Source organism: Tetranychus urticae, chromosome 2, assembly GCF_039701765.1.
Source record: "Tetranychus urticae isolate SD_2017Ah chromosome 2, NJAU_TeUrti_SD_1.0, whole genome shotgun sequence".
Lineage (NCBI taxonomy): Eukaryota > Metazoa > Arthropoda > Arachnida > Trombidiformes > Tetranychidae > Tetranychus > Tetranychus urticae.
The window spans coordinates 22,117,228-22,138,345 of NC_142959.1; the positions used below are offsets into that span (position 1 = coordinate 22,117,228).

A 21,118-nucleotide genomic window follows, 5' to 3' on the forward strand; every position below is an offset into this window, starting at 1 on the left:
ACGGAAATAGCATCCACCTATTTCAATGCTACTCTTTTATTTCAACTTTGAACTTCCGGAGCTCTTTATGGTTACTATTTTAGGAGTTTCGGATAAAATACTGAGCACACCCTTCATTTCTTGAGAGTTTATAATACAAATAACAAGGAGAAGGCAAGAAAATAGTAAAAGAATAGTAATGAGAATAGGAAAAAGAAAAGAAAGTTTCAATTTTTTAGGAAAATTTATTTTTTACTGTATTCTTTCTATTCATTTATATACATTCACGTAAATTGACGCAAAATAGCGGCAACAACGGGATAGGTTAAACTGAATCATAACTATTATTAAACAGAGAAAATATTACATCCAAAGGAAATACAATTTGCTAATTTATATTCTATTCTTGATTGTTTTTCATCAAGGTTTACTTCGTTGATTTGGGTTCATAGTCAAAACGAACTGAACCAGTATAGACGTTATTCAACAGGTGAATTTAATGATTCAAATGCGATGAGACTAAATATAGAGACTATTCATGTTGTTTACTTGATGGTCCAAGTTAGCTTGATAATGAAAACTCTATTGTATTGTTGTTGACCTCATGATCTTGTAAACAATATTGTTTTCAATAAATCATAAGGAACCTAATTTTGAGCATTTCTGTGTTGCTTTTTTTGGGTTGGTTTCGACTCGCATTGGATCCATATTGAGGGTGGAATGAGATGTAAATTATGCTCCAGATTGACTTGTTGGATGAATCCTTGGTTGAAGTCACGACCAAAGAGACTTCAAGATAATTTAACACATGATTGTGCTTCTTTGGCCTTTTGATAATCAGGTTGGCGTTGTTGTTTTGGTTTAAGGTGTAATATGATCGTGACAAAAGTAAGTGATGAATGAAGGAAACAAGAGTAAAAAAGATGAAAAAAGAGACGAAAGGAAGAGGGGTGGAAATTTGGGAATGGTTAACATTAATCATTCATTAAAGGTATAATGAAAAGATAGTTTCTTGTTTCACACTGATAGACCAAAAGAGAAGGAAATGAGAATCGTTTAACATGATTGAAGTAGAAAACATTTCGAGCGATTGTTGATCAATTTGATGGATGCAAGTAGAGAGTCGATTAGCTGATGATTTGATTATTTCTCCTATGGTATAAATCAGCTGAGATGATTCAAGGTAACAGGATGTATAATTTTTACGAAAATCAGCGTAAGTAGTGAACAGCATGAGCAATTTAACCAATAATTGCTAAACCTTTGATGATTGCTATAAAAGTTGAATTGAGGAATATTTTCTAATAGTATAAAAATCATTCTTTTCGAGTAAATAAGTAAAAAGTTAATGTAAAGAATCAACAGTAAATTAAGACTTCACTAAGAACTAAAATAAGATATCAAGTGTACTTTCACAGGCTGAGTCTTGACCATTCCAAAATTGTGAGCAAATAAGTTTCAGTAGCAATAGCTTGATGCGAGCTTTTAAAATATGACATCTTCGAAAAATTATTGGTTAGTTGAATCTGTTTGGACATTTAACTGGTTGGCACAATGGAAGATAATCGAATCTTGAAGGATTGAAGATTGGCATCGATGAAGAGGAAAGATTAAGTAGAAGTCTTGATTTTTGCGAGCTATTAAACATGATGAAAAAAAATCTAATTTGCTTCGCTCCAAAAGAACTTTAGATTCAGTGTGATTTCCGCAATTCCAATAACTTTAAATTTGAAAAAATAAGAGCTGTGAATATTTGCTTTAGCATTTCAATAATGATGGTTATCTGCAGAGTAAAATGCTTCAAGAGCTCCTTGTAAAACAATATCAGGAAGCTTTGATTTTGTCCCATCCAATGGACAAGTGATCAAATCATTTTTAAATACTATCATTGATTGTGGTCTGAGATGGTTCCATTCGTTATGAGATTTTACCTCCTCTTGGTTTAAACAGAGAAATTGGAAAATAGCAGGTTGAGCCAATTCATTTGTTAACAGCTCTTGTAAATATCTTTCTAATTGTTTCCTCCTCTCTTGTATCACGTTGTTATTCATGTTTCTCATCTTTTTTGGTGGGAAATTGGGTGTTACACAAATCTTTTTCAATTCCTTGTGAAATTGGTAAAAATCTCGATACCTTTTTTCGATTCGACGCCAAGATCCGTTGTGGTATACATCAATCATGTAAACAGTGTATGTCTGACCATTGTCCACACGACGGTTTTCATAGCAAGGAATAATAAGCTTGACCATTTCCGAAGTTGCGAAAGACTGTAGTAATAGCTATTGCACGATTTTAGAGAAATAATAAGACAAAGACAGTGGAAACCCGATACTAAGATACAACTAGATCGTCATGTGCCTAACTAGCATTATAAACATCTCTTCTAATCAATAAGTAATCAAGATTAAGACAATTGAACTTCAATTGTTGAAGAGCTTCTTTTCAAATAAACATCAACATCGAAGAGACAAACATAAACACAACGCTAGAGCCATCTATCAAAAGACATCGACATTCAATTGTCAAGCAAGATCAGGCGCTTTGTTGAGATTTGAAGTTGGATTTATTTGAAAAAAGTGGGTCTTAATTTGACGAAACTATATCATCATTTGAAGCATTGAGGGTGATATTGATCCATTTAGGGAATGAAATAATTGAGAGAAATTTAATCAAAAAGAATTTAATTAATAATGAATTTTTCACTCTAAATTAAACAAAAAAGATCGAAACTGAACAAGCATTTTCCAAATAAAAGTTTAAGTGATGAATATGATCAAATTGAACATGAATAAATATGATGAATAGCACAAAATTAAAATAATGATATTCGATAAGGAATAGAGATCGGCTGAAATATACAGTAGAGAGCATAAAAACTGTCACTCATTTAAACACTTATTTCTCATAAATATGAAAATTAGATCATTGAGATTTGCTGAGTTGAAACATCATGAGTTGAAGATTAAAATTCCAACAATTTAGACTGTTATGGACGTCCTTTGGCTTTTATAAACATAACAATTTGAGTTAATATTGACTCAAAGTAGGAAGCTTAATACTTCTATGGAGGTTTTTGAAGGAATCGACCAAGCGCTGTCTGTCGGTGGGTTGACTTAGGTTGATTTAGGATCAACCCGAATTAGGACCTCTAGCAATCGCTCCAACATTTTCAAGTCCATTTTTAATTCTAAAAATGGCTCTAAGAGTGACAACACACACACTAGCACTGTTAGTGAATTAGTTTGTAATATTGTAATCGAACTTGTTAACATTTTTTGCGGATTTTTTTAATCGAGGCCAATTTAACAGCAATTTTTACATCGAAATTTTGCTCTATTTGCTGACACTTTGTTAGTAAAAATCGTATTCTCTGGATACTAATTGGTATCTCTGAAATTAGTTTGATTTTCAAGCCTAATTTGAGAGATTCCATTTTAAAACAAGCATAAAAAGTTGACAATTTTTATGCTCTCTACTGAATATTATTCACATCTAATTTTAAGTTTAACTTCAAGTTAGCTGATAAATATGAATTTGATAACAATATTTTTATAGATTTATCATTATTTTTGTTTTCTTAATCGTTTGCATGATCTTCTTTGATTGCTGTTGCTTTTTTGCTCCTTAAAATGGTAACAAATCTAGAAGAGAATAAAATGAATGAAAAGAGAGAACAAAGATTAGTAAACAATAACCATAATTGGTGCGTTTATAAGTAAATTCAGGGAACTTACTTGACGTTTGAATTGATCTTTTACCCCGCATGGCGGCAAAAGGTCGACTACGCTTATAAGCACCGACATCATTAAGATTGGCGAAACTGATCAAAGGTGAGTCTTCCATGGCTCCATAACCGTTCCTGTTCATCATGTTTCTGATCAATGCTCCTTGCCTATTATTGACTGGTGAAGATAAATCCATCTTTTTACCTCTCATTCCGGTGAAAGCGGCTTTCTTCCTGTAGCCATCGAAGGCTGTGTAAAATGAGTCTGATCTTGGATGAAAGAACAGATCATCCTTACGTCCTCGAAGCGGTATAAATCTTCTCTTGCCAGGTAAATCGACAACATAATCATCAGCAAAATTTTTCTCGTTCTCGTCAGCTGATGTAGCTAAATAACTGTTTCCTTTGGTACCATATAAATCATACAAATTATTGTTGTTGCTGTTCCTTAATAAATTTGCCACTGATGAAGCTGATGATGGAGATGATGGAGTCAAAGGTGAAGAAGATGATGATAAAGATGAAGATGATGGCGATGAAACTAATGGAATAAGAGACCTTTGATTATCCAAAAAGTAGCTTAAGCCATCAATACGTTCTTTTCCATCCTTACTTTCACGAGAGTTCAACTGGCAATGAAAAAATAACGAAATTCATTTGTAAATTAAAAATATTCATCTTATTAAAATCAGATTAATTTGGCACGAAAGAAATCAATTTTCCAGCTTTTGATTCAAATTTTACTCAAAGCGTGCTCACTGAGATTGAGCTGGTGTATGTTTGAGTGACTTGAGGATACCCGGTGGTTTATCACACAGTATTTGGTGAACTCTTAATATACTGAGCTTGGATTAAACATTTCACAAATAAAATCACATAATTTGCATATTTTGGTTCATATTTATGACCAAGCTTTGCCACTTTTCCTTGCATTTCGTACGTATGACTTTCGACTTTCCCTCCACCCTCATTATTTTTCCAGTTACTCCAAAAGGCCAGAGCGCGTTTGATTGACATTCTGTAATAAATCGTCTTTAACATAAGCCAAATTGCCTGATATTATGTACTTCATATTCATGTGTGGTCTCATCTTTTCTCAACACCAAAAAAAGAGGTTACTGTGATAGACCTTGCAGGTAGATTCAAAGTCACTCAGCCATACCCATGACTTTTTGAAATTTCCAGAAAACAAAGAATCCTCTCAATAATATTTGAAAAATAATATTTCCATTTCACTGATTCCACTGACAGCTGTGAGATCAACTGGTTGATCTGGACCAAGTTTGAGTCACAACATTTCTTACTCACCTCATTTAGGCTTAAACACGAAAAAAGAGAAACTGAGACTATTTGGTGACATATTTGAACACCAAGAGAGTTCAAATATTACATTTAAATAAATTTAACACAAATAAAATAAGCAATTGATACCAAATAAAATTAACAACTGATCAGTTAACATCTAAAATTTAAAATCTCAAGTAAACAAAGAAAGCTTTTCTTTCCCTTCAATAGATGTCGTACAAGTTGAATCGTGAATAAAGCAAAAAGTTAAACTAAAATTTCCAATTAATTAGCAACAATTAAAGCCTAAGGAAACATAAAATATCCAAAATTAATAGCTACTTCGACCTTTTAAATAGCCTCAGAATGGCCATCATCCTTAAATCACAAACTTAAGCAAAAACTGATTCAGTGATAAATGGTAAAATTGTTAAAAAACCTAAAATTAGCAACATTCAACAATTGATTAACAAAAATTGTGTTTCCGTAAAAAGATGATTAATTATGACCAATGAAAGGCTCACCTGATGATCAAATGATGGTTCAACTGAATCTGAAGCCCAAACCAAAGGCCAAATCCCAAGAAGGAGGATAAAAATGGAGCAACGAACAAAAGCCATTGATTGACTGGATTAATTATCAATAAACACTTGTAATCACCTTCAATTAACCTTCCTAGTCAGGGAAGAGAAGAAAAGAAAAGGTAAAAAATTTCAATATTAAAAATTACAATTAATCAATGGATCAACTCAAATTTCGGAAGTTAATCCAAAATAGGAAACAATGAAAACAACGTAAAATGTTGACAAAAAAACGATTTGAAAAAGCTTAAAATAGCCAACCTTTTCAATAGATTGTCAAACAAAAAGAAATTTGATTCATAATCGATAAAAGTTGATTAATCATTTAACAAAATGGTTAATAAAATCAATTAAAGCCAACCTTTAACTTTAATCACAACACACAAAAGTTGTCACAATTAAAACCTTTTCAATAAACCTTTCCTTCACAAATAATGGGAAACATGTTCAGGGTTTTTCAGCTTATCTTGAAACTAATTCACCTGAACTCGGAACTAATTTGCTAATCATCTAATTAACATGATAAATAGCTGACAATGTTTCATAATCAATGAACTTTACTCTTTGAAAACAAGTTTCAATTGAAGGAATGCATGTTTACCTTTACTCAAAGAAATGATTGATTGTTGTTGATGAATCAAATTAAAGACAATCAAGCAAAATAATATTTACTTTGTTGTTAAACGTTTTCCTAATTATCAATGAATGAACAAGATTTGAATAAAATAAGCAATTTAAATGTTTGCAAACATGAACATTAACCTTGCGCACGTTGGAAATTAATTCAATTGAAAAACACACATTTTTTGATTCTCACCGGTCTAATTTAATGAACATTTGATTTGGAAATTAGAGTTTTTTTTATTGTTGAATCAATTTGTATGTTCAAATGAAAACGAAACAATCTCAATCCATTTTCAGGTCCATTTGTGCCTTTAATTGTTAATCAACTAATTGAGCTAAACATGCCCATAGGTTAAGGTTAAATGATTTACTGTTAATTAAAGGCACGTTTGTTACATTGAAACTGATGAACCCTTTGTTCAACTTGATTAATCCATTAGAGTTGATACAGAAAAAGTTGTCAGACTTGTTAGACTAATTAAATGAGCAATCCTTTTAATCAACCTTTTAAACCTGTTGGCAATGTTATCATGACAAATGCCTGATTAACATGGAAAAGAACTGATTCATCATCGATCATAAAATATTTAAAAAGAGGAAAGAAGATATTAATGCATTTGGAGCCTTCAAGGCAAGAACCATCAATCATTCCCAGTTTCAAGTTTATGTAGTGTTGTGTTCAAATGTATGTATAGTCGCAATGGTGGTTCAGTGGTAGAATGCTCGCCTGCCACGCGGGCGGCCCGGGTTCGATTCCCGGCCATTGCATATTTTTTTTCGAACTTTTCAAAAGTTCTTTTCTTTGTGCGAAACTACTTTTCACACTGTTTTTACATCAATGTCCTTTAACGGCAATCCTTTGGTCTAATCATTTATTGAAACTTTTTTGATGAATGAAAAGTTGACAGTTGAATAGCAGATAATGAGAATCAATTTGTCAACGGTCCCTAATTAAGGTGGAGTTAAGTTTCACCAAATTTCATTTCCATTTCTTTAATTATTAATTTAATTCGTGGAATATTAAGCAAAAAACTTCGGCTGTATTTGATTAAAGAAGATTAAAAATCGTAAAAATACGCTGCCCAGTCTAACTGTAGCATTAGAACTGACTGAAGCGCGAGCAATTGGTCGACAAAATTTAATAAACTAATAACTTTTTAAAAGTTGATTTGAATGTCCAATATAATCATTTCTCAAAGATTTCAAGCCTACTGAACATATAATTTCTGAGAAAAAGGTCAACTCACTTGTACAAAATTTTTCCCAGCATTTCATTATCTGGTATCGTCACCAGATTCTGATGTTTTACTCTAGCACAAGAGCTGTTCCTGAATTTGATTATCTGTCCTTTCAATCAAATTGTAAACTAATTTTCTACAGTTTCTTGATTCCTTGGCGATTTGAACGTAGACACATTTGGACAATCTTTGACCTATTTCAGGCCAAAAGCTCATGAAAATTTTATTCGATGGCAGCTGAATAGGAAAGCAATCGTTTCGCGATCATCAAAAATTTACCCATTTTCTGGTTAAGTTTATTGCTAAAAATACTTGCCAATTCAAACAGAAAGGCAAAGTTGTACTATTAATATTATTGTATTACAGGCGATGATACATAATAATGTAGTTAACCACATGAGTCTTTGACCTTTTCCGTCAACTGTTCGCGGAAACGATTAATAGTTGGTTCAAAATAACCATTCCTGATCCATAAAGAAATCTCAATCTTTCAATCACTCGAGTTAGTATACAAAATTCATGGGAAAATTTGATTAAAAATGGATTTGAGTAAATATTTACTTCTTCATCCAACAATAAATTGTCCAACAAATCGTATTCAATTTCAAAGGAGAATCCCAAGGATCTTTCCCTTTAAACTGAACCAAAAAACGAGAGAAAATTTGAATCAAAAGTAATCCAAATCACTCAGAAATGTTGCGAAGTTTCTCATTCTTAATTAGATATCGATTTTCAGAAAGATCTTTAATGATTTTAACTTAATCCCAGCTTTTAAACTCAGTAATGAACAAATTCTTAATAGATTTCACCTACAAACAGTTCTAAGTGATTCTGTAACAAACGAGCGAAAACAGAAAAAAGAAAACTTAAAATTTGATTAAAAAAAGATTCCTATTTTCATGGCGTTTCCGACGATTCTCAGTGAATTCAAAATTGTACGAAAAAACAAAGTTTTGATGAAAAAATGTTTGAATAAAAAATGATTGGAAAAATATTTCCTCCAACTTAATATGGAAAGGAAGCAAAATATAAACACAAATTTCACTTTTGACAAGATCATGAGAAAAAGTTGGATAAATTTAAATTCATTTCAAGAACCTTTTCTACCCTGAATGGATTCCACGTTCATTGTCTGGCTTTTTTCATGGAAACAAATGGAATGAGAAAAATTGGAATCGATTTTATTTCCACTTTTGTTCCTTTTATTCCTTTAATGATAATAATAATACAATTCATTTTATTGTTGCAATTAATTGCAAGTAAATTGGTAAAGTTGAACAACGTTTATGGATTAACAGTTTTCGTTAGCTAATTGTTATCAAGTTAATTACCTTTCATTCCCTGAACAGGGAAACAAGTTTTAGAAACTAATGAAACAATAAAACAATCAATCGTAATTCTACATAATTAATCACCAATTACCGACCATTGGTCATTAGACCATAATCAATCCAAGTGTCGAAAAAGGGTTTAATGAATTGCCTGTCAAATTCAATTACGATATGAATAAATTTCCAAATAATCCATTTAAAATTCGATGGAGAAAATTTCGACAAAATTTTTCTCTCAACTTCTCAGAATCATGAAACTTTATCAGAATCAAGAAGAACGAAAAAATTGATAGAAAATTTGAAGAGGAGAAAAGACAACAAATCTTTAATTCAATTGTTTATCGAGAAAAAAGAAGTTCAATATTTCCATGTTGAAGTGCATTATCATTATCAGAATAATGGTAAAATTGACTTTTCTGTTATTCTGATTAAATTGAAACTTCGATCAAAAGTTTCCCTCTTTTTGTCTCAATTTACTTGATTGTTGGTTTGCCTTTAAGGGTAACAACAATTTAATCATATTAACAGTCTAACAATGTTTTTAAATGAACCTTTGAAACTTTTCACTTCGAAGTTGAAGTTGAATAAAATTCAGTTTTTTTCTCAATTAAATTATCGATTCTTCAATTGCCTCAACTTTTCCAACCTTGAATATGAATTAGTAAATGAAAAGTTGGTGAAAATGATTCAAAGAAAACTTTCGACTTTAATCAACGGAAGTTGTTAATGAAAATTTTCTTGAAAATTTTGTTCCATTCCAATAATCGACTGATTTATCAACATTTACAGAGTTTTTTGCTTTCGAGTTTCAGAAAATTTTTAAATTCTTTTTCTTTTTTAATGAACATTTTGCAAAAGATTCATTGAACGATTGAATCATTTACTTCACAGTTTTGATGGAACCTTATTTGTCCAAAAGGACATTATTTACACTTGAAACCAACATGGAGTAATTGTAGTCAAGGGAATCAGGTTTATCATGAAAACAATTGAAAAGGTAAGATGAAGGAATAACAGGGAAAAAAGTTGAAGATAATTGAAGCTTTTCTGTTGTCCAGTTGAATGGACAAAGTGAAACTAAATAAGGTGAAAATTGTTGTTCCCTTTGATGATGATGATAATGATATTCATTGAGAATCATTGTCAACCATCACAATGAAATTGTGTTCAATTTCGTTGGAAAAGACTGAGAAACGAAAGAAAATAGGTGAATCATTAGTAAAACTATCCCATGAGAAGTTATTTGATATTTTCCGTCATTTTTTAACCTTTTTTTCTTCACTTATTTTCAACAGTTTATATCGTTGTTATAAACTTTAATAAACTTTAATCGACTTTAATGAAAACCTTTTCAACCTTTGTCTTTGCCAAAAGAAGGTGAAAAATGTTCAACTTGTTGGACTTATTAAAGTAAATGAAATATTTCATCAACTTTTCAACTTGAAGTTTCATTTTTTCGTCCAACATTCATCATGTTCCAGCGTATTTCAAGATTTCTCAACTGCAAGGTTAGATGAGAGTAAAAGTTTTCATTTCTCTTTTGATTGTTGCCTTGATCTTGATGAACATTATTATTATAAGAACAATTCCCTGGAAGTAAAGAGTATTAAAGTTGATTCACTGTTGTTTGTTGTTAATTTGCGTTAATATGTCTATTAATAACGTTGTAATCTGTTGAAGATTTGAACGCATTCCTATTGAGAAAAGGAGAATATTGTCAATCTGTAAGTTTACCTTTAATAGTAGAGATTTATTAATGGTTGACAAGTGCAAATTAACATATAATACCTGCAAGTTGACATTCATCTGTAAATGTTTCCTTCACTTATCCCATCATTTGTCACAACTTGAACAAGACGAAACCCAAAAAGGTACAAACTTGCAGCTTAAAAATTCATTCATGCCAATTTGGGATTAAAGTATCAAGCTTGCTCAATTTTGCCTTGTTTTATGCAACAAAAGTTTCAGTAAACCAAAGACTTGTTTGAGTTGAACATTTTCTGCGAAAGTTTACAACTCGACTTGACTTTAAAGGTTATAAAGCATCATTGGTTTTGCATTATTATTTGCAAGCTTAAGTTTAATCTTCGATAAAGTCGCCGAGTAAAGCAACAGTAAAGACACAAGACAGTTCGTCTTTTGCAAATATGCATTTATTATAGAATAGAATGCTATTTTCTCGAAAGTCTCGTATTACGAACAGATTATTTTCATGCAATGAAAGACTATTCAATGAATTAAACTTTTCTGGTTTGTATAATTGCTCGAGTTTCTATGAAATTAAGGTTATTAAAACAATGTTATGATGTTTAAAATATGAAAGAAAGAACTGATTGTTCACTTTGAGACAATTATTGAAAGAATTAGTGAAAGAAAAGGTTCCTTTTGTTGCTAAATTGTGTTTTCTTTTAACGCATATTAATATCTTAGCATCAGTCTGAGTGAAAACTAATGATTCCAGAAGAGATTCAACTCTTAACGATGAATCTCGCGTCGATATTGAAATATAATAGTCTAAAGTCTAGTCAAAAGGTACATGAATATGCTTAGAGTTGCATTAACTAGACTTGAAAAGCTAGTAAATGAGCGATTTGTTTTGTTAAACAAGATAGACATCAAGTGTTTAACGAACTAATGTTTGGTGCTACTGATGTAATGATCAATATTGCTTAAACCGATTCAACCTACCAACGAACAAATTGCTGGTCAGAGTAGTGCAGCGCATCCATTCAAAAGGTTGTACCAAAGTTTGTTCAATCGTTCTTTTTGCATCGCATGAATGCATTGATCGAATATGAAGACTGAGACCAGGCTACTAAAGCTACGCAAGTTGAAGGAAGCAAATACATAAATACATTTATTCCAGGTATTTGCTTTTCGAATGCAATAAATGTATTGTTTAGTTCAAAATTGGATATATTTAGGTTCTGTCTTTCGAGGTTTGATGCAACGTGAGGAATCAAACCTTTTCCCATAATCGTGACAATAAATTGATGAAACAGTTGTATTGATTGAGTTTTAATCATTTCAAACTTGAAAAGTAGTCAAGTCTAACCTGGAATTATTTTACAAGTAAATTAGTTGGAAAACATTATAAATAAAAATTCACTTTTGTACATGATGAAATATTCATTGACGAAAATTAGTTGAGAAGAAAAAGGTTTCTCCAAAATTTAAACTCCATGATAAGAATTAATTGCAAGCCTACGACAGCTCATTAAAATGAATCAATTTGAAAACCACAAGAAAACATTATTTTTTACATCTTTACACCGAAAATGCAAGAGTTTCTCATTGAAAAGAAGCAAAAATAAATTAATTTCATCCTTTCATCCAACAAAATAACAAATGTTATTGTTTTCTAACCTTTTCATCATAATCATTGTCATGATCCATTAACCAATACATGGAAATAAATCAAGTCTACATTTTTTCTGTGTTCATTTCTGTTTGAGAAAACGAGGAAAGAAAAGGGTTTAAACTTTGATTGATTGATTCTTTGAATAATGAAAATAATGGATCAGACTTTTTCGCTGTTAACCATTCATCATCGAAATAAGAATTTATTGTTGCTTTCAATGAACCAAATTGAAAGGGAAATAATGAAATTATCATCAAATCTGTTTCAAAAATCAATCGGAAAGAATCGAAAGAATTGGCTAAAAAGTTTCGATCGCTATTGCTATTAAACAAATGGAAAGCAAATTAGCTTTTCTCCTGAAAATTCATCAACTTTATTTACCTTTGCATATTGATTTATTCTGATTAACTTTGAGAAGTCATTCATTTCTGTTTGCAAAAAGATGGAAAAGTCTAATTTGAAGATTATCCATAAAAGGTTCATTTCATGATCGGTTAATTTTTTCCCTTTTCCTCAACTGTTTGCTGGTTAAATTGGTGTTTATCTATTCAAATGTGAATAACATGAGCTTCAGTTTTAGCCTTAAATTCATAAATTATCATAAGTTTGTAAAACTTATGTATTCTCATCATTAGACTGATGATGAGAAAAGTTTACTTAACTCTCTTTTCAAGCAAAAACGTTTACAATATCAACTGTTTACTCTGTATTATTTGAAAAGTTAAAGGTTAATTGAGTTAAACTGTAACTTTTTCCTGTTTGGTTACCGCTAATCAACTTGATGTATTAGGATTTATAAAGCGATATTTGTTAACTCTTCTTCATAATGCACTTTACAATCGCATTTTGCATTATAATTGACTCTAATCGTAATTGCACTGCAAAAGCTCGTTGGATTCAACTTACATTGCAAGTTCATTTAAGTTGTGAACATGTCTGTCAATATTTTCAGCATTAATCAAGGTAAAAGAAACAAATTATCGACCTTTACACTGCTTTGACCAATGGTTATTGTTCAAGTGAAAAACAGTGGACAAGTTTAGCAAAAGATCAATGGATGTTTCCTTTTTTAGTAAATTGTGTTTGAACAATAAACCTTTTCATACTTTTACTTTGATTAAAATCGCAGTTAGACTCTGAAAGACAAATATTAAGTGATATTGAAACCACAAACTAGAGGTTTTAATATTACCTGAACATAATCATCGATATTTGAATATTGATATAGCAAATTTTATCGACCAATTCGTCCATCAATCAACCTGAACTGCTTAAAGTAGTCAATTACTATGTTTATTAGCTTTCGATTGTCTTCAGTCTGGTAAACTTTTGCAATAGAAGTCCTTCTTTTTTGGACAGAGTACATAGAGTAACTTAAAAGCTCTAAGGACTGCTATCAATGTTAGAGGAACCACCGTTAAACTGTGCAATTTGTTTCCTGGACTGACGACTTGAGGCCATCAAAATGAAAACTTTTGCATGTTATTTACATCTGAAATCGTTAGTTAACACTTTTAACCTGCTCGGAAAAAGTTTGGTACAAATTGTTAAGATGAAATTTAACTATTAAGCGATAGTAATCATTAAACATTTTATATATCAATCAAAAGCTGAAAATCAGTATTTTCTAGTAGGGCCATTTAATCCGCCCTCAGAGACAGGATTAACGCTTTTTTTTCGTATTTTGCCATAGGCTTCAAAATTTGCCCTAAAAACATTTTTTCGAAGAGTTACTTTAATTATTTGTCTGTATTATTTGATTGCGATAAGTTTTGAGTCCTAAAAATTACCAGCATATACTGCGAGCTTCAGGTGATTACAATAGGTTTTTAAAAAAAGAAATTTATGAAGGCAATAATAATTACATGACCTGAAACCTAACTCATGGAAAAGGGTATTCAGAAATTCGGCATTTTGGCTGAATGAAACGCAACTAATTATTGGAGAAATCTAATAAACTAATCAAGCTATTTTTCTGAAATTTGAATCGAATAGAGATACTATCATTATGATCATTTCTAGAAAGTTTCAAATCTAATGAACAAATAGTTTCGGAGAAAAAATATTAACTAACTTGTACCAAACTTTCTCCGAGCAGGTTATTAAAAATATAACTTATTTCTCTTTAATATCATTCAAAACTTATGCAAAAGGTTGATCGAAGATGCAATCTGATTAAACTGACAGTTTAATGGATCTTTCAAAGTGAATGGACAGATATGAATCTTAACAGGATAAAACATCTAAAAGTTGAAGATCAACAAGATACATTTTTATTTGTGTAGCTTTTCAACTAGAATGCTTATAATGATCAACGAAAAGTAAACGAAGTCAAGCATTTCAGAATCGAGTGAAATAGTTTTTGTAACTTAACTGCATCACTAACTGTATCACTCGAAATATTCACATATTTATGATGATTTATTGATGAAAATCGGAAATGAATTGTAAACAATCTTCTGTTCATTTTACATTTTTGCTTTAAAACGATTCCTATTAACTATTTTTGACCTGCAAATGAAAAACAAAACTCGTGTAAAGTTTTGAAAGAGTATTGTTACAAGATTCCATTTACTCTTCATGGAACTAGTTTACTTCATTCCAAGTTCATTATCATGAAAGTACAGAAATAACCTTTAGGTTACATAAATAGTTTGAATCAGAAGCGATTCTTTTCTTTTTACCTGCAAAAATATTGAATTTCCATTGTTTTCCAGTTCAATTTTATTTCCAATTATTGAAGATAACTTGAACAATATGCTTTAAAACTGTTTTCTCTTCAATTTATCCAAACTCTCTGTGAATGTCAATTGAAAAGCTTTACCTTTACAAGGTTAATCCAAGCACACATTCAAGTTGAATGAGGTTAAATCAATCGTTTGACTTGAAGAATGACCATGAAATGTAGACACTGAAAGTTCTAAATCAACAGTAAAAACAAAAAGTCAAAAGGATAAATGAACAAGATAAATTCTGAAATCTGTAACCGTGAAACTGGCGAGAAACAAAACAACAAATTGATAAACATGGAATCGTTTTTAAGTTTGAAAGAAACAAAAATAAAGAATCAAAATTTTCAAGTTTACCTCTTCAGTTGGAATAAAATTTGTGCCAATTTCTGCATCACATTATTTCCATTTTCACATTTTTCACACCTGAAAGGTTCACCACTGAATACACAAGTAAACATGAAATGATCAATCCATTATCGTAACACTGGAAAACTTTCAAGGAGCAAGTTGCCAATCAGAGGAAAAGACAGCAAGAAAAGAAAAAGAAAACTTGAAAAGTCGAAAGACATTCACAAAGAATCAGAAAAAAGTCCAAGCCTCACTGGGAGTTATCACTATCAATGAACCAACTTTATCAACTCGTAAACATTATCTATTTTTGTTTGCTTTGCTCATCATCATTATTAGCATCAAATATTTTCATCAAATATTCGGATAAAAAAGATAGTCCAAGATTCCGAGAACTGTTGAATTTCAGATAAGGTTAAAAGTTAACAGTGTAACCATTAGGATTGATGAAATTGTAATGATGAACCGAATGTATTTCACTGAACAATTTTTTCGCTTTTCCTTTTTTTCTCTCATTTGAATTATCTTTATTGCTCTACTGATGATATTATTATGAAAATTGGTCAAAGTGTCTTCAGCATATTCAGCCAGTTATCGAAATTGTTTACCTCTTATTTGTATAAAAAGGTAAATGATATTTTCTGTTCATCTTTTTGCACTTATTTACCATTTCCTTCTTCCTTCTTATATTCACAATTGGATTAACATCAATTTTCAAATTCTGTTGACCCTTTGGATATATTTGAATAAAATGGCAAATTTCATTCCATTATATTGATGGATTTATCAAGATCATTTGTTGACTATAGAGATAATCATGAACAGCATTTGAATGTTTTGTGAAATGAAAAGATTTTGAAAACTTTTAGATTGAGCAATTCGAAGCGAAAAATCAGATGAACTTGTTTTCCGAGTTAAAAATACTTTCAAGCTCAACATCCAATTCCGCGTTGTCAATCAAAGATATCAATATTCGATTTGAATGAACAATTTTTGAGTTGCGATATCGTTGCAGTTCAACATTAACCTTGCAATAAACTTAAAAATGGTTGAAAACATTAAATTTAGAGTATTTTTGACGACCCAATGTTTCAGTTTTGTCCTGATCGTTAGGTTCAGTTTGCTTCGAGTGTTTACTCTACAGAGCTTAAATGTTTAACTGAATTTCATTAATAAACAAACAGGACAATGTTTTGAGCTCGAAATTGATACCGAAATCTACCGATATCTGTTTATGATTGACCCAACTTAGCAAACCGAAGTTTAGTTAATGTTAGTCCATATTCAGGTTAGTTTTAGAAGATTTCTACACTTTAAGATCATGATTTTTGTGGTCTCAATCTGAGAATTCTCTCGCAACTTGGAGCTAAACTTTCGATTCTTACTTCAAAAGGGAATCTTTTATTTCCCTTTGCAAGTCGATCCAAACGTTTGAGAGTATTCTTGAAACTTCAATCCCTGAATGCTTTATAAAGCGTTTGCTTTTGATTAGAAACGCAGCAACTTGTTTGAAGCAACTTTTTTGTTTGAAATATAAAATTAAATACTTCCATCAAAATGCTGAAAACTCTTAATTTTACTCTCATTTATTCACTTTCGTTTTTCAATTCGAATGGACATTCTATTCTTGGTTTGCTTTAAAAACCTAAAACTTAAGGTTGGACAGAACTGCTTTTTAAGCGAATTTAAAGTTAAAAATTTCCCTGAAAGAGTAGATCAAGCTCAAGCTCGAGCTAAAAATTTTCTTACGAATTGTAGTTCAAATTCAATTTTACTTTGTATAATTTTCTTCATCGTTTCTCTCTTCGGAGTGACCAACAAAATTTCCATTTCTGTCAATTCGTCATTTTCTTTTGACCTTAAGATTACTTGCAAATAAATGGCTGGTTAATTGATCAATTGTATTCAACTGATCATGATTAATCATTCATTGAATTTGTTGATGAAAGCAAAATTGGCTTTTCTAATCAAAATTGATCAATACTTAATGAAACCTTTGGGAGTTGAAATGAACAATTGAAAAACATTTTTCTTTTTTTCTCATGTTCGTCTTTAATAAATAACCTAATCAATCATGTAACATTCATCACGGCGTATAAGTGCATCAACGATGATAATAACAAACTGAAGATAAATATTAGTTGAGAATATAAATAAAGAAGAAAAAAAGAAACAAAATTGTTTATTCCAAATTAAATGTTAATACAACTTTAGCCTGTAGCCAGAGAAGCGTCATGATAGCATTTTAATGATGATAACGATGATAATAATACTTATACTTATCGTTATTCTTGTTATTCTTGGCATTTTCCTTTCCCTACTTTTGCACCTTTTGTTCATTTTCTTTGAAAATAAAATAATTTCTTTGCTCAAAGAAATGAACAAGAAAAGGTTAAAAATCACGAAAAAAGACGATTATGTTGACATGAAAAGGTAGTCATTTCAACATTGTTATTAACATTATTAATAATGTTTGCTGTATCATGAAAATGAGAAAGCCTGAGATTAGAGGAGAAAATAAGTTTCAATGATTGATTTAAATTTGAGAAAATTTGAACTTCTCTTTCAATGATACTTTACTTTTTGATTAATATTTTTCTTCTTCTTCTTCAATGAAAAGTTTTACTTGGAAAGAAGATTCACATTTTTCTTATAATAAATGACAATAAGACTTGATAATGAAGTTGATAAATTGAACTATTCATAAGTCAAAAGTCCATGAATTTCAACCTTTTCTCGTTTTTTGTCTGATTTAAAATTCCCTTTCAATAAGTCTCTTGTTCATTCTGTAATAATACTTCAAACTGAGACGAAAATTTGTTGATTTTCACTTTCTTTTTCAGTCAAGAACTGTTCATGGACAGAATAAAGGAAGGCGAATAAAAAATGAAAATGAACGCTTATTGATTCAACACATTTTGTCAACAAAAGTGTCATTTGGAATTCAGTTTTTTGTTTCTTTTTACGCTACTGAACTTACCTTTATCAGATTTCCTTTGATTTGTTCAAATCCAACAGTTTGAAATTAGAATATGAATAAACTGAGAAAAGTTGATGCCGATGAGTTGATTTGGTTCACAAAGTTTTTCTGTTCTAACTGTTCGATGCACAAGATCACGTTTGGAATTGTTGAATCAACGGAATGCTGAAACGTTTTATGAAATTTTCTCGATGTTTTTTTCAGTCTTTTTTCGATGATTTTACTGTTACATGAGTGTGAAAGAAAATTGATTGCAATTGCAAAGCTTTTTAATTATTGAATCAAAAATTGATTGAACAATGAAGCTTGAAATGAAAGCGAAACTTCGTCAAGTGCAAAAATACAAGTGAAATGTTTGTGAAAATTTCGTTGCAAATGTTGTTATTTTTTCTTCTCTCTTATCCTGAAAAACTGAATTCAACATGCGCATAATTTGATAACAATTGGTGTCTGAATGAAATGTTTTTTTCACTGTCAATACTTCATCATGACTCAACTTGAAATGATATTTTTCTCTACTTTGGTTTCATCAAATTTCACCCAATTTCAGTCTCATTTTTTGGGTTTTCAATCTTTTGTTTTTTATCAAAAAATCAAGTTTAATCTCTCGTCTGGCCTTTCGGTTTGCGTTTCTTTAAAATGAACCGTTTTACTTTTCATCTCTGGTTTAAGCGGCAATAAAGGACTCATTTCTTTGGGAATACATTTCATGATTGTTTATTTGAAAGCGTGAAAGGTCAAATATTACAATGAGAAGCAAACAAATGGAGTTATAAATAATGTGAATGAAGCACCTTTGGGAATGAATAAATCTCACTCCCAGTTTGACGTATGTAGGAGTTGGATGAGGCTCTGCTTTCTTTGGCGAGGGTTTGTATTGTTAGTTACCTGTCATAAGTTGCCGATTAAATGTTAAACAATATTTTTAATCTGAAAGTTTTACTTTCCATTTATAGGTAGTCAATAGTAAAGAGTTGCTCAAATGTCTGATTGTTTCGTTACGTTTTCTACTCTTTTTGATCATTTCATTTTGGTCATTATACAAACAACAGTATGAATGGTCGAAAAATGATGATGAATTCATTATACAAAACAATTAGTAAAATATGCCTCAAATAACAAGAAAAGGGATTTTACTGGTACGATTCGATTCGGAAAATTTCATGATAGATCAATAAAAATAAGTTGTAAAAATTGTTAGGACCTGCAAATTTTCGCTTCAATTTGTATTCAATTTTGAGTCTAACCAGACCTATTGTTATGAATTGAAAACGATATCGTTTTAAAAATGCAATAATATGTCGATTTTTGATTTTTCGCATTAGATTTTCTTCTAATTTATAGATTTAATTTAATTTTAATTTGAAAAACGAAAACAAAACCTTATACTTTAATTTGTTACTATGATTGTAGTTTTCTAAGCAACAACGCTTAGGACAAAGCTAAAGCCGATTTTCAAAAAAAGTTTTTGAAAAGTCTTTTAGGGTTAAACATGGTGTGTCTACGCTAAATCGGAAAATCTTGACTCTTACATGTTAATTTTTCCGTAGGTTTCTGAAAATGTTTGACTCTTTTTAAAAAACGATCCGCGTGCTATTTATGCGTCCCAAAACTCACCAAATGAAAGATATTAGACTGAATTTTTTTATATAAAAAAGACTGTAAGGGGTTAACATTCCACTAGTCTCTCTTTATTTACAGTTTGGAATTCAATGTCTATGCCCTTAGTTGAATCTTACATTTTTTACTCCTCTTCCTTTTGTTTAATATTGTGATGGTTATTTATCAAGATCGTTAAAGATATTATAGATAATTATTGGCCTCTAAAGTGCTGATAAGAATTTGGGTACTTTGTTCGATCTTGATAATTTTGGCCACTCGAGTGGTTGTACTTGACCAAGCTATTTGTTAAAGTACTGATAAGGTCAGCCTTCAACATAGTTGTTGCTTTTCTGGTTAAAAACCCGACAAAGGCCCTTATAATAGACATCGTTATCGTCCTAATCTAAAATGTATATAAAAGCTCCGTCTTCTAATCTGGCTAGCCTAATTGACAACATTAAACTCTATTTTATCAAAAATTTAATTGGTCCTCACAATTTGGAGGTTCCACCGAGAGAATTTATTCATCATTTCATCTATTAGTTCTCACAATATTGTAATGAGATTGTCTAATGAGATGATATGTGGCCACTGAAGTGGCTGTTCCTACGAAATAATCAGGAGGGGGAGAATAAGGTTCTCTCATGCAGTTTGTTCAGGGCTTGCACCCATGCTTCTAGCAGTCATAAGATGGTTATCCTAGCTCTCGTAACTGTCGCTCTAGTCGTAACTGTGATTTGCGACAGTATTTTGCTTTCCCAACGAATTGAATTCATCTTTGTTGTAATCATTTGATTAACGTTTGTGAGCAATGCTGACAATTAGTATTTCTTACTTGTGCTAATAAAAGTATTCTCAGTAGATTTTAATTGTGATAATTATTTAGATCTTAACCATCCCTTTGTAAACGCTACAACCTTTGACATCCCGTAGTGCCATACAATAATTTAACCACGTATTGATTAATAGTGTTGATTATAACTTAAGTTATTGAGAAACTGATCTCAGTTTTAATCTTTTCCCCACCCCTTAAGAGACCTTACAAATCTAATTCAAAATCTGACATGATATTAGATTTTGAAGTCAGTATCATCTTTTTCTTAACTCTTACCATATGAAAAGCGCTCATATTGGTGCAGATTCCAGAGTCAAAACTCATCGAAAACTAAAAAAGTTAAATGACATTCTAAGAATCTTATTAAAAATCATGGCCATAAAATAAGATATCGTTGAAACACGAGTATTTGTCGTTCCTTGATATTTTCTTCAAAAAAATCATTGCATTTTGACCAGCGTTTCAGAAGTTATTCAAATTTCAATTTAGTTTCATTTTT

General features: G+C 30.8%; 1 protein-coding gene and 1 non-coding gene across 5 annotated transcripts; one reads left to right on the forward strand and one right to left on the reverse strand.

The window, feature by feature from the left end:
• Nucleotides 1–2,642: 2,642 nt before the first annotated feature.
• Nucleotides 2,643–18,520, reverse strand: LOC107369011 (uncharacterized). 4 transcript variants are annotated; one of them, XM_015936934.3, is made up of 4 exons: nt 18,183–18,520; nt 5,512–5,658; nt 3,714–4,332; nt 2,643–3,620 (listed from the first exon to the last, which is right to left on the reverse strand). In XM_015936934.3, the coding sequence occupies exons 2-4, from the start codon at nt 5,605–5,607 to the stop codon at nt 3,604–3,606; spliced, it is 732 nt and encodes a 243-aa protein (XP_015792420.2). In that variant the 5' UTR covers nt 5,608–5,658; nt 18,183–18,520; the 3' UTR covers nt 2,643–3,603. The 4 variants fall into 4 exon arrangements, with proteins under 4 accessions (XP_015792420.2, XP_015792419.2, XP_089123658.1 ...); XM_015936933.3 differs by having other exon boundaries at nt 5,512–5,662; XM_089267532.1 differs by lacking the exon at nt 18,183–18,520 and adding an exon at nt 15,209–15,383 and having other exon boundaries at nt 5,512–5,662.
• On the forward strand, nt 6,890–6,960 carry TRNAG-GCC (transfer RNA glycine (anticodon GCC)). Its single transcript has one exon. It is a non-coding gene; the product is annotated as a tRNA-Gly (tRNA).
• Nucleotides 18,521–21,118: the final 2,598 nt, after the last annotated feature.

Bases quoted from the DNA above. Each gene is read 5' to 3' on its own strand.
- LOC107369011 (XM_015936934.3), bottom strand. From the start codon at position 5,607: ATGGCTTTTGTTCGTTGCTCCATTTTTATCCTCCTTCTTGGGATTTGG. The intron at 4,333-5,511 runs GTGAGCCTTTCA...TTTCATTGCCAG, and splicing joins AACCATCATTTGATCATCAG to TTGAACTCTCGTGAAAGTAA.